Source organism: Centruroides sculpturatus, unplaced genomic scaffold, assembly GCF_000671375.1.
Source record: "Centruroides sculpturatus isolate CEXI.00-Female unplaced genomic scaffold, Cexi_2.0 scaffold27, whole genome shotgun sequence".
NCBI classification, from domain to species: domain Eukaryota; kingdom Metazoa; phylum Arthropoda; class Arachnida; order Scorpiones; family Buthidae; genus Centruroides; species Centruroides sculpturatus.
In genome coordinates, this window is record NW_019384318.1 from 1447540 (window position 1) to 1461893 (window position 14354).

A 14354-nucleotide genomic window follows, 5' to 3' on the forward strand; every position below is an offset into this window, starting at 1 on the left:
AATGTGTTATGATGACATCTGGTATAAAAAAAAGAACTGTTTTGAGGAATACATGATTAAATTTAATCATAGAATTCTTATTAATTAGTGAGCATTAGTATTATCATTCCATTCGTGCATCACTACAATTGAGCAACTATAACGAACTTGCTAATTGTTCTTTTTTCTGTTTGTTTAATATGTTTATAACTTGCTATATGGTATTATATTGCGTATTACATGCATTATGTTGAAAAGAAATAGCCTTTCAACATATTACTTCAAATATGAATGCCGTTCTAATATAAATAAATCAGTTGTTTCAAATATAGAGCATATTGTTTTGTACTTTTGTGAAGAAGGCTGTTTGATTAGTATTTTAGTAGTTAAAGTAATTTATTGATATTGTTGTCATATACTATATATTATATAGCACTGAAACATATTTTAATGAAATAGTAATATTGAAGAACTCTTGTCAATATTTCTTCAGTGATAAAATTAATTTTGAACATAATCAATCTGTTCAGTTTATTTCCAGACGAATTAATACAGTTAAAATAAATTCTTGATCTTGAAAAAATCAATATTTATAAGTGAATGGGAGTAACAATTCAGCATGTACTTTATTTTGATTGGAATATATTAATACTAGTAACTGTGATAACTTTCAAAAACAGATAGCAATTAATATAGATCTTTTAGTATTGTTAGCATACTTTCATCTAATCTACATATTTGATTTTGTAAACTATTTAAACAACTCAAGAATACAGCGTGTAATTCGAGAAAAGCACTTCCCATATCATTGTGTGCCATCATATCAATATGCTCTCAGGAGTCTAGAGGTGTCTTCTTAGATAGTTTTCAGAATTGAAACTTTTCACCTTAATTTTACTTATTAATTCCCTAGGATTTAATACATACTTGTATCTAAAAAATGCTTTCTCAGACCATGAAACCACTTCCTCAAAACTGGTCTCTTATGGGACTATATTTAGTGCTCTGTTCAAGATAATCTGACAAGACTTGCTTTGTAGACAGAATGGAGCACTGTTCTCATGAGTCCAAATACAAAGTCCAAAGTTAATGTATTTGATACACTCTCTGGTTGATATCTAACATCTGTTTTTTAACTGTGTCAGCATCAATCCAGGCTTTGAGCCAGCAGAGCCTGGACACATCTGATTACAAATTTCTTGTATCTAGTCTTTCAATAATTCTCCTTTTGTAAAATTGTCTGTGGCATCTTGGAGCATTGTCACTGTCAGTATCATACAGTAAAACAACAATTGTCTTAATAGTTAAAAACAGAAACAATATTATGCTGCTTCTGAATTATGAAGCCTGGATGAATGTTCCTTTAAAAACCACAAATATGACTGCATTCTGGGTATTTTTATTGCCTGAAACATTTGCATCAATTTTCTACTGTTTATTTTGTTCTATCTATGAATTGGATAATTATGCTTATTAATATTTGATATACACTCATGTCTAAAAAAATTAAGTTATTTAAAAATTGTTATCTGATCTTAATTAAAAATTAAGATTTTTAGTTAAGATCAGCTTAATGATTTAGAAAGTTTAATACACTAGATGAAATTTTTTGAATTTGAGTACAGAAATTAATAGATAGAAGGACAATTAGAAGTATTTTACAGATACTAAATCTTGATAGGCCCTTTTAAATTAAATTAATATTATATGTTTTTTAAGTTATGTAATGAAATACTAATACTATTTTAAGTAAAAATAAATATTATTTGCACAAAGATAACTTTTTATTGGTTTTAATAGTAATTTTTATTTTTAAATTTGTAGCGAGGAAGAAGAAGGAGTTGATGATCCTACTCTTTCAAGTAGTGAAAATTTGGAGGAGCAGGAAGAATCTGTACCCGGGCCACGAGTGATGGTTGGTCCAAATGGAGAAATTAAAATTAATGAAGATTCGTTAGTTATTCTAACAAACAATAATAATAACACTTCAACAACAAAAACAGTTGAAGAGGTTTTTGAATCTACATATACTTCTTTTAGAAAAAAGAGGACAAGACATTTTTGGAAAAATAAAGGTACAATAAATTATTTTATTTATAACTTCGAAATACTTCATAATTTTATAATGTGAATATAAAAAAGTTTGTGTAGTTAATATGCTATCTTTATGTGGAAAGTAATATCAATCATAATGCATTATCATTATATCATAAACATGTATTTTGTTATGTTGATAAAAAGGCAAACATTTTGAGACTGNACATCACACTACAGAAGGCCACTATATTGAATACATGCCACATTGTGAGGAAATTCCTGAATACAGACACACACACTGACACACTTATTTAATTTTAGTTTTGTTTTGGTTGCTATGCCTTGACTCTGGTCCAGCATAGTACAGAGCCACCAGTGTGAACTGAGTATAACTCACAAAACCCAACATAATAATAATATTTATTTATTATTATTATGGTAGTGTTGAAGTGTACGTTACTATACACTATTCTACTTATATACCAGTGTCTAATACTATATTAGATCTGGATCAAGACATGATAAAAGTTTGTTTTCTAATTAGTTACATATATATATATATACTGCATATAAACATGTGTAGTATGGCAGCCTTCTGTAGTGTGATGAAACATTAGAGCTTCACAACATCACAAACAAGATTTGTGTATAGTGTCTTGCACAAAGACAAACTATTGACACAATAAGTACAGTTAGACGCATTAAATTTTATATAGTGAACAGATGTGGGTATGTTTCATTTGTTTTGAATGGGATAAGTGTATAATTTTTGCAAACATGAAGTGAAGGAATTGCTGTAACACAAATTATAGTGATGAATGCAGTGAGGTCATGATTCTTGTATAAGTTATTTTAAACTTTTGGAAAAGTTGTAAATCACTTTACAGGCATTATGATCACACTGCTACACCTGATCATTCTAATAAGTTGAAGCTGGGAGAACTAGAGCATTATCATCTTAACCAAATACAGTGGTGCCTCGTATAACGGACGCTGCGAATAACGGATTTTCCGTTCAGCAGTCATGTGAGGCGAACAACGGTCTTTCTGCGAACAAGTGCGAATGATGTTTTCAGTCTTTTGCTGTTGCCAATGACAATCTGCTATTTTTATAATATATTAGTTTTATTAGAACATATTATTAGTATATCTGAAGTACAGAACTCCCGTTGGGATTCGGCTTGCTCCCTTGTTTATTACATACATCTTCTCAGTGCAGGGTATTTACATTTATTCAAGTGTTGTGCAAATCGTAGCTTCTAAAAAACAGAAAGGTGATTTCAATTGAAACAAAGCAAGAAATCATCAGGAGTGAAAGGTGACAAAAACTTCCTTGTCAAAGGAGTTGAGGTTCAGGAGTTTACCAACACTCATTATCCAAACAGAGCTGATGCCAACAGGATCAATGATCTCTACCCTTGCCCATCATTTCCGATAGGTGTTGAAGAAGAGAGAGAAACAGACCACCTTGGACATGTTTTTCAAGAAGCAAGCTGCCAAAAAACAAATAATGGAACAAGAGGAGTTGACCCTGCAAGTTCCGGTAGCCTCTCCTGAATCTGACTCCAATTAGAAAACAATAAAAAGAGACCCACTACAATGTGTAAAAAGTCTGTATCGGTATGAATATGTGAAGAAAGTGTTCCTCCACTTCCTCACAACATCTGACTACCCGGCATAATTAGTGACTGCTCCATTTTCATTTTTTTTATGGTACAGTACGGTTATTTTATGCTGTGGAACGAAGCATGTATTTCTATGGGAAAATGAGTTTTGTATAACGGACGTGCACCTGGAACGGATTAAGTACGTTGTACGAGGCACCACTGTACTTCATTATTCTGCCAATTACAAAACTATGTCATAAATAAAATTTTCATTGGCCTGTTCTTACACTCATGTTATAGCAATTCCTTCGCCTTTAAGTATTCTCTATACCTATTCTCCTATAAAACAAATGGAATATACCCATATCTTTCCATTGTCTAAAATTTAATGCATCTAACTGTCTCTTAGCAATTATCCACAGACACTTCATTTCCTCAGCAAGTTCTCAGTATTTACTACTTTTTTACTTTACTACAGTAACTACAGTACTTTACTTTACTACAGTACTTTACTACTTTTTTCAGTGTGTATATATATATATATATGTATATTGGATGTTTGGATAGATAGTCTGTGATGTTAATATATCTAGTCTACTGACCAAGACTTCTATTACTATCAAGAGAATTCAGATCTAAAACGAAATTCAAGAAACTCATTAGGTAACATAGTTACAAAAGTTAATTGTTAAGACGACAAAACTGAATTATAAATAATACAATAAGCTTCAAATTTAGAATGTTTTTAGCATTGCAATGCATTTGCATTTACATTACAAGCATGCCTAAAATGTTGTCACAAAATATAGAATTAAGGCTATTCTATGAGAAAGGACTGACCAAGTAGAATGGTATTCAATTCAAAAGTACTTTATTACACTTTAAAAATTCAATAATTCTGATGTGCTGGAATGAAATATCATTCCAGCACATCAGGAGCACATAATCAAGAAACATTGAGAAAAAATTTTGTCAACAAGAGCTAAGGTTTCTGAATCACAAAAAATAAGAAAAATATTTTCTTCTCACATACTCAGCACACTCCAGAACTAACATGCACATAGTGTTGCCAGAATACTTTTAGGTCACACATTGGAGCAGAGATAAAGTTATTAACACATTTAGGAAAGTTTAAAATAATACATAATCTCAGAAAGTGAAATCTTTAAAATTAACACACTATTCTGGTCTTGAGACTTCACAAGACTAGTCTTAACTGTCTTGACCATTCAGCCATTACTACATAAACTGATTATGTAATCTATTTACAGCTTGGTACATGCTGACAACATTAGAAAATTAAATTATGATGCATTGTTGTCAAAATTTTCTTTTGGTAGCTTAGCAAAAGTCTACAACTTACTGTTTGTGCTGCAAAATACTATAGTTTGTGTACACTGTTGCATTACAGTACTATGTCACACTGTCATGATTTAGTAAGATGTCAGGCATATAGTGAAGCTGAAGAGAATTATCATCTGAATCTTTGACATTTTTAATATCATAATACATACAACCTGAAAATGTCAAAAAGATTCAGATGATAATTCTCTTCGGCTTCACTATATGTATTCAAAAATATGAAACATTTTTATCCTAAATATTTGAGATAGGTATAATCAACCTGTTCAAGCATTTTCAAATACAGTGGGTGATCAGTTAACAGTTTGGACTGCAAACAAATTGGGAACCAGTGATGTGGAAATCAAATAAAATGGCATGGGTCAAGCAGGCTCTTTTCAAAGAAAGGCTGTTGGAAGTTTGTGCTCTAAGCATCAATAATTATCTCTGGACCAATGAATAGCCATTGAAAGCACTGTTACTATTGGACAATGCACTAGGACATCCAAAAGACCTTGAAGATAATTTGCTGGAAGACTTTCCCTGGCTGACAGTTCAGTTTCTGCTGGCAAATACCACTCTGTTGTTCAGCCAATGGATCAGGAAATTATTGTGGGTTTCAACAAATTGTACATTTGCACACTTTTTTGTTGGTGTTTTGAAGCATGCCAGTTCGCCTCAACGATGACATTAAAACATTTTGGAAAGAAAATTTTGTTATTCTTGAAGTGATCTCACTCATTCAAAAGGCATAGAAGTCATTCAATGACAGTTGAATTCTCCTTGGTGAAATCTGTGTCCCTCCTGCATTCAGGGAGGCAGAACTGATGTCCTTGAAATTATGGAGAAGAGAGAAAAGCAGTCAACATTTGACACATTCTTTACTGCCCTACAAATGAAAAATAGCATGATTGATAAAAATGTGAGACTGTGTGTGTATTACTTCATTTATTCATATGTACAACAAATAATTTTTATTTACTTTTTTGGGGTCTCCAGAACGAATTAATCAAATTCCCATAAAAATCTATGGTAAATCGATAATCAGTTAATTAACAATTTGGGTAGAGATCATGGTCTTGGAGAGATTATGTTCATTAACCAATCATCCATTGTAATTGCATCAAAAGGTTATTTGTCATATGAACAGTAATTAAACTTAAACTATATCTGCATTTTTACTTTAAAATATCCGTTATTTATTTATGTTGTATTGTATTTTATTTTCTATATAGAGGTAGAAATCTCATGCCTTATGCCTTACTTACTTTATTGTGTAAAATAAAAAAATATACAATGGAACCTCGGTATATGACCTTAATCCGTTCCTGATGTTTGGACTTATACCGAATAGGACGTATACCAAACCAATCTTTCCCATAAGAAGTAATATAAAAATGATTAATCCGTTCTCATGTAAAAAAAAAAAATGGCTGGCTTTAAACACCTCGCTTTCCTGGCTAGTTCCTGCTTTATTTTTCATGAGATCAGCATGTATCTTTTAAGCTTTCTCGCAAATAATTGCTTCCGATACGCTGTCTCCAGCACACTGTTTTTCAGTTATCCAAAGCAAAAGCAATTTCTCAACATAATCTAATGTCTTCGATCTCTGTTTAGAAATTGATTTAACTCTTTTCACAACGTTAGCAGATTTAATATTATCTTTATTTTTCACGATTGTCAATATTGTCATTCTCGAAATACGTATGCAACAGTTAAATCTAAAACATGCATGCCACCTTCATATTTCTCAACAATCTTTTTTCAGTTCCATTGTGATTCTAATAATTTTTTTTAGTTTTCTGTTGCTTTTCATTTGCCTTTTTGCAATTCATGATTAATAAAAATAATAACATTTTACTTACAAATTAAAATCAAAAGAAATTTAACAAAGTTATAAACTGTGGCGCCGCAAACGTCTAGTCTGGTCTAGTACACCGATAGTGCTACTTGTTCATAGGTGGCGCGTATAATTGAATTAAGTCGTATACCAAGCAAAATTTGTTTCGTCCAAACAAGATGTATTCCGAATCTGACGTATTCTAAAGCAGACGTATACCGAGGTACCACTATATTACGAATAATGTTTATTTTAGATTTTCTGTGAAACTTTTTTCATTTAGAGTCAGCTATTCATAATAAATTTTAAAAATTCTTATGAAATATTCTAGAAGTGTAGTCTTGTTTCTATATTTAACTTTCCTACAGAATTATTGTATTCACTCTGTATAATTTATATATTTTTAATTAAAAATAATAAAATACTAAAATATTAAATTTATTTTCTTATATTAGCAGATATGTTTTGATTTTAAAAAAAATATATTTTTTTTACAGAAACAATAAAATTTTTTAAAGCATTAAGTGTTGTTGGGACAGACTTTAGCTTAATGCAAAACCTTCTTCCAAATAGAACTAGACAGGAGTTAAAGGTAAAAACCAATTACATATTACCATTGTTTATATATCATTTATTTAAATTTTATTTATTTTTTTAGAATAAATTTAAAAGAGAAGAGAGACTAAACAGAAAGTTAGTTGATAGAGTACTGAGTAAGTAAAAGTTCTATTCGTGTTATATAAAGGAAACCAATTACAACATACAATAAGACATTTCATTTTTATATTTGAAAATTCATACTGAAATATTTATTTCGTGAAATCTAAATTTATCAAAAGCTTTCAACGTATAAAAGTTAATCTTATAATAAAACTTACAGTTGTCAAGCATTAAACTTGTAGCTCTGTCAAAAGTACTATTAATCTTCTGGAAAAAATTCAAATATAAAAGAACAGTATTCTACAAATTTAAAATTGTCAGATGCTAGTAAAACCCCACTTACATCACCACATAAGTAATGTGATTATCTAAGCTTATAAAAAAACTGCAACATTTAAAACAGCATGTGGTCCCATCTGTTATAAAAAGCATTTTTAAATAAAATATATTTTTAATTATCATCAAATGGCAAAAAGCTTAATTTTGAGGGTAGTATTCAGTTTTATCTTTAAAAAATTGTAAATGTTAATAACAAATAATGTCTTCATTAAGTCCGACCTCTCAAGATATGACACATGACACCTCTCTATCTCCCCACCCCTTTAACCTTTAACCACCAAAATTTAATAGCATCAATGCTCCTTATAGAAAAGCTATCATGCCAAATTTCATTTCTTATATATGAAAACACACATACATACACAGAATTTTTCCTTTTTTAACTTTGTTGGGTTTAGGAAGATTCGCAAAAAAACTCTGAGTCAAATTTGACATGATTCGAATAAAGGGTTAAACTTTCTAGGTAAAATAGCAGTACCAATAAGTATCTCCTCTAAGTCTTTAGAATTTCCAGTACAGTTCAAAGATAATGATGAACAAACGTTTTTGATCCTTAATCTGCTTCAGATTCAAAAATCATTCCAATTGTGGAATGCTAAGAATTTCAAACATTTTCAAATACAAATTGCTTGAATCATTAATGAATTGATGATAAAGATGTAAATGCTTGCACCCCATAACTATATTTTAATGCTGTGGTTGATCATTGGGGGAATAATAAACATTTACTGATATGGATGGTCTTCACAGGCATATCGCCACACTTGTGATATTGTGTTGCTTTCCTTGAAGTTTATACAGTTTCCCGATTTGCTTGCCTTTAAATTTTTAGTGTTTATAAGGCCCTGATGTGGTCCATTTGGAAGGATTTCTTTATGATGGTATTGTCCAAGTCGGCCTCTACATCAGGGTAGGTGGCATATCTTTTTCTGGTGATATCGTATTTATGTTCCTTAATTCTTTTTTGTACAAGTACTCCTCACTTTACGATCTAGCTGCTTAACAACTAATCGAGTTTCGACCTGCAATTCAGGGAATCCCATTTCTCAGCTTGAGTGTCAATCAGTAGCGATTAGTGACATGCGAACTGAGCATACTTTAGGCTTGCTATGCACTTTTTTAGTCAGTTTGATGTAATTCAAACAATTGCAGGCCTTGCCAATGTGCTTAATTTAGATGTTGAAATGGAAGACATTGCTGAATTAGTGGAATATGATGATGGAGAGCTAACAAATGAGGATTTAATAGAGCTACTAGAAGCAATGCATCATTTGGAAGAGGAAAAAAACTGAAGAAGTGAAAAAGAAATTCACAGTACATGGGTTAGCTGGTGTGTTCTCCAAAATTAATGCGGCTATGTTGGAACTTGAGGCTATGGATTCAAATACTGAATGTTTTAATAAAGTTTAATGTGGGATGAGTGAACTTTTGAAGTGCTATAGAGAAATTTATCAAGAAAAAACAGATTACAATGCAAACCACAGTTACGAGTTTCTTTTTGACTGTTACATCCAAGACCTCTGCCCTTGAAGGTATAACTTCTATTTCGTCGTTGTCATCTCCCTTACCTAGACCCTCTACAGATCCAGATAATCAAATAAACAAATGATAATGCGTACATATGCATGTCTTTTTATGAATAAATTGGAAGTTTGTTGCATAACTTTTATAATTTTACAACGATCTTATATTCCTGGCACAAACTCCTTGCTTATCAACAAATTTTCTTAATGACGTAGTCGTCAGAACAGAACTCGTAAAATGAGGAGTACCTGTATAAACCGTTTGATCGATCTAATATAAACCACGTTTCTCTGGAATCTATGGTCCCTGATTGGGACACTATACACTCCTGGTGCCCTCAAACTATCAGGTGTGTCTTTAGCATTCCTCAATAGGGAGTAAATTGTTTGTGTCCTCCTGTAAGCTATTTTTGTGCCACTCTTTTGTGCTATTTCTTTATATAAGACCTGAAGCAGATCTAGATTAAGGATTGAAAATGTTTGTTCATCATTATCTTTGAACTGTACTGGAAATTCTAAAGACTTAGAGGTTATAAATGGTTAAAGAAAGAAATGTCTAATTAGTTTTTTAAATTTTAAAAGTAAATAAGTAGGGTCATTTTGACTTGCACCATCTCAGTTTAAATTCTTCCTTTTCTTTGCACACTTTAAGCACAATGAGTTAGAGTATTCTAGCTCATTGCCTTTACACAACACAAATGGCATGGCCCTTGACTAAAAGGAAAATTGTGGGTGTATATTCAATTTTCTTTCAACATAGCATTGCTACAGCCACTCTATGTAATATATTCTAGCTCATTGGTTTTGCATAAATTCAGAGAATAAAAAAAAATTAAAAAATAATAAAGATGATGTAGAAATGCCCAGTGTATCTATGCACCCAGTCATTACGATAAAAATAGAAAAAAAAAATTGTTAAATGAATGTAACTATATATGCAGAATTGTCCAAGTATCAGAAAAGGTGGTTTTGGTGTGAGGTCATGGATTTTAAGGGGATTGTAAAAATTGATGTGAATTGTGTTTTTTGAAATGTAAACATCCCCCAATAGAAAAAACGGAGAATCAGGGCAGAAGTCACTGGTTGTAGTAACAAGTCAGTGGGAAAGTTGACACTTAGTTTTCAAGAATACTTTGTCATCGTCAACATTTGTCGATAACATGATCTCTTTCTCATGACTAGGAGATAAAAACATGAGCAACCAGAAGCTCAGAAGTTATAATTGGTAATATTGCCCATATAGTCTCCCGGACTTCGATCTAATGGATTCGATTCAACAAAAGGAGAAGACCCAGTTGGAAGACATGACATAACGGCTCCAGAACTTTCCTACAGTAATCTCCGCATATAGTTCTCCTCCAACCTTAGAGGTAATTGTTAGTGAACAAGCAAACTCACTCTCTAAACAAACCAGGCCTAGCTGATAGATTAGCCCTTTGTAAAAGGTTAGACTTGTAACCACATCCTAATCGCATTTAGCCATATAACCTGTATATTTCTCTAACTCTTTGTAGCCTCATATATGGTATAGTTAGTCGAATAATAAACCTTTATTCTGTTATGTTAAACCTGTCTCCTGTCTATCCAAGGACACCTATTGACTTGCTCACCCCCTCACCACTCGATCAAAAGCCCTCGAACCGACAACTTGAGAGGTCTTTGCAGACTGTTGCCGATTAAGTGGCATTGAGGGAACAGCCCTTGTGCCTCCGGCTTCTCACAATATAAATAAATAAATGCTTGAAATTCTATAGTTATCATTCAAATATATTTCACATCACGTATTTTATATATTTTAAATTATTTAATAATCTGAAAATAAATCAATATATTTAAAGTAAGTTTTTACTATTTTAGAAGATCCTCAGCAATTTGATTTAACTGGATTTGATGATGATGATGGTTCAAACTACAGTAGTGAAGAAGAAAAATCTAAAAGAAAAAGTTTGAAAGATTTGAACCCAAAAACTAAAGTCAAAAAACGAAAAAAGATAAGAGTCTTGATAAAGGTAGTAAATTGACTTAATTTCAGTTTGGTGTAATAATAATAATTTGGTAACTCTTTATCATAATCTACATCAGTTGTACAGAGTTATTTAAAGCACATTGATATCTGTTAATTGCATTCTAATCTTTTGTTAATCATATTTGGCATAAAAAGTTGATAATCACAACTCAAAAGGATTAAGTGGTGTATTTAGGTAATAAAGGATCATATATCATTACTTATGTTATTGTATAAGTCAAGAGACATTTTGGCAATGTTTATTTTTATATTTTTAATTTTTATGTGATGCAAAAATTAGAGCCTGCAATAAGTCTAAATAAATTCAAATATATGCAGAGATGAAATTGTTAGAAAAGTTGCTTCTAGCCTTTGATAATTTAATTAATATAATTATACCAACAATCGTGAATCAGAAAATAGTCCAAAATGCATTTTGGGTTTTTTTCGTTTCCATACTTCCATACATTTTTTGTGTTTATTAAATGTTTTCACTTTGATTCCTGAGCATTTGTGCCCATCATTGGTCTGATAAGCCCTCACTATTATCTGCCTTACGGTTGTTGATAATTTAATTAATACTTACAGAGATATAAATATTGCTTAAAATTTTTAATGTGAATTCATTGATGAAATATACATGGGATAATTTGAAAGCTGTATCATAATAAACTCATTAGTTGTTCTAGGACATAATGCTACTTTCTTGTATTGCAAAAGAATTGAGACAGAGCCAGAAAGAAAGAGGCAATCCTTGTATATGATGGTTGTGGACAGGCAAACTTTGCACTTGCCTTCACAAAAGAGACTATACTTATACATGTAGATCAGTGGTTCCCAATTAGTTTTTCCTGCGTACCACTTCAAGAAAAAGCTCAAACTCGCGTACCCCTTATAGGAGAAATACATATTAATCCATACTATTATTATAAATTTGAAGGTAATTCTGTCCGTCTGTCATTTTTTCATGTCTAAACCGCTGAACAGGTTTTAATACAATTTGGCACAGAGATAGCTTACATGTTGGAGATGGACATAGGCTACACTTTACTGCGAGAAAATATCTAATTCCCACGAGAAAATTCGATATAATGCGGGCAAAGCTGTGGGTAGACAGGTAGTGATAAACAGAATACGTTTTTTTTTACATTTATTACCTTTAAAATACAATTCTAATAATAATGAAAATAGCATAAGGTTATTTAATTTTACTGTGACAAATGTGCACGATTATCTTTGCACAACTTTGTAAAATCTGGTCGCTTTTTGGTCAGCTTCAGTCTCGAGTCATCTTCGAGTCGAAGTCGGTGACGATGTTGAGTTTTCATGTTTGTCACGGCCGAAAATCCACTCTCGTAGAGGTATTTTGTGCAAAATGGTAGTAAATATTTTACTGCCACTTCGCTGACATTACAATAATGATAATTGTACAATTAACACAATTTGTGTTAATTGTACAATTTTTGTTTCTTGCATAAGAATTTCATTTAGGTATTGTCACAAATGCATTTTTTGATGAAATTTCGAAAATATTTTTAGTTATAAATAAACGAATTTCTGCATTTGACATCGTGTTGTAAATTGCCGAATTTTTGATGGTCCACCCATTATTTTTTTTGATTGCTTCATCTCATGCATTTAAATTTTAAATTGACCAATTTTAGATTGCTGCGCGTACCCCTTCGTGCAATTTTGCGTACCCCTGGGGGTACGCGTACCACTAATTGGGATCGACTGATGTAGATGGAGCATTTGGTACCAGGAGCAAACTTTAATGAAGTGCTTATCCAAAAGGTGCCATAATTTAAAAATCACTTTTTTAAATTATGGCACCTTTCGTCAGTCGTTCCTCCCTGTTTGGCAACAGGTCGTTAAACCTGCTCACTTGTCAAGATGGCTAATACTGGTCCCTAGGGTTGAGACTCTCAAATGTCGGTTGAGTGAAGGGAGAGTATTTGGGGTCGACGATAAGGTGAAGGCCGTATATGAGTAAAGGAATCTACCATTTTAACAAATAAAACAAGAATTTATTAAAATGAATAAAATTGGCAAAACTACAACACAAATCGCGACACGAAACAGCCTAAGAGCTCGAGAGAGAGTTTACACACTTTTTCATACCTCTTTGTAGGTTTCCTTGACGATTTAGTCCATGTAGGCACAAAAAGATCCAATAAAAGGTGTCTCTGATCCAAATGAGCACAAATATAAAAGTTTGCAACTCTGGCAACGAACTGAAATTGATGTTAGAGAATCGGGATTTTTAGAATCGGAGATTCGATGTCGTCAGTCCAGCTTTCGTTAAGCGACTCCCCCGAGAGGGGGTAAGAAATGTCTTTTATAGCTTTTTGCGGGGAAATTCCATCACGTGATCGGATGTTCTATGAGCTAAAGGTTATAGGTGTTCCAGGGACCTAAAACAAGTGATCAAATTTGGATGCTAACTATAAACTTTTGTGCAAGTCGAGCTGCAAGTTATGTGAGAACAATAGAATGTTGATAGTTATGACAGGAAGGTTTATACATTCCTGGCTAAGGTAATTTTTTCTTCCAATCCGTTACATAAACAAAAGTAAACTAAGTAAAATTTTAGTTAATAAAATTCCGGATCTCACATAGTGCTACTATACTCTATAATAGAGCTCAGCAACATGGGTAATATTAAAGTACCAGCTATGACCCTTAATACTGTATCTCCAAGACCAATGAACTGATTTGGATGAAATTTAAAATATTTAGTGATTACTATGGATATCTTGAATGTTGAATAAATTCATTGGATTGTTTTGAACTTACATGATTGACATTTTATCACTTATAATTTACAAGAGAGAATAGTAACACTGAGTTACTGAACAATATAGGATTCTAATGTTTAATACCTCAAGAGCTGACTGACTCTTATGTGGTCCTTTCGAAGGTTACATTTAAATGTATTGAATATTTATAAAGTAATATGTTAAAATTTAAAAAATAGGCTATTATTTATTGGTCAATTGACACCAAAAGTTCTTTCACTGATA

At 31.9% G+C, this 14354-nt stretch overlaps 1 protein-coding gene across 2 annotated transcripts in view; it reads left to right on the forward strand.

Moving 5' to 3' along the window:
* The window catches only part of LOC111624602 (transcription factor TFIIIB component B'' homolog), a 90603-nt gene extending 78183 nt beyond the window's left edge, over window positions 1–12420 (forward strand). For both annotated transcript variants that reach the window (XM_023367506.1, XM_023367497.1), the window contains exons 6-9: window positions 1804–2054; window positions 7302–7396; window positions 7463–7517; window positions 11184–12420. In XM_023367506.1, the coding sequence (XP_023223274.1) occupies window positions 1804–2054; window positions 7302–7396; window positions 7463–7517; window positions 11184–11347 (565 nt within the window). In that variant the 3' untranslated portion in view covers window positions 11348–12420. The remainder of the gene's footprint in view (window positions 1–1803; window positions 2055–7301; window positions 7397–7462; window positions 7518–11183) is intronic.
* The last annotated feature ends 1934 nt before the right edge of the window (window positions 12421–14354 follow it).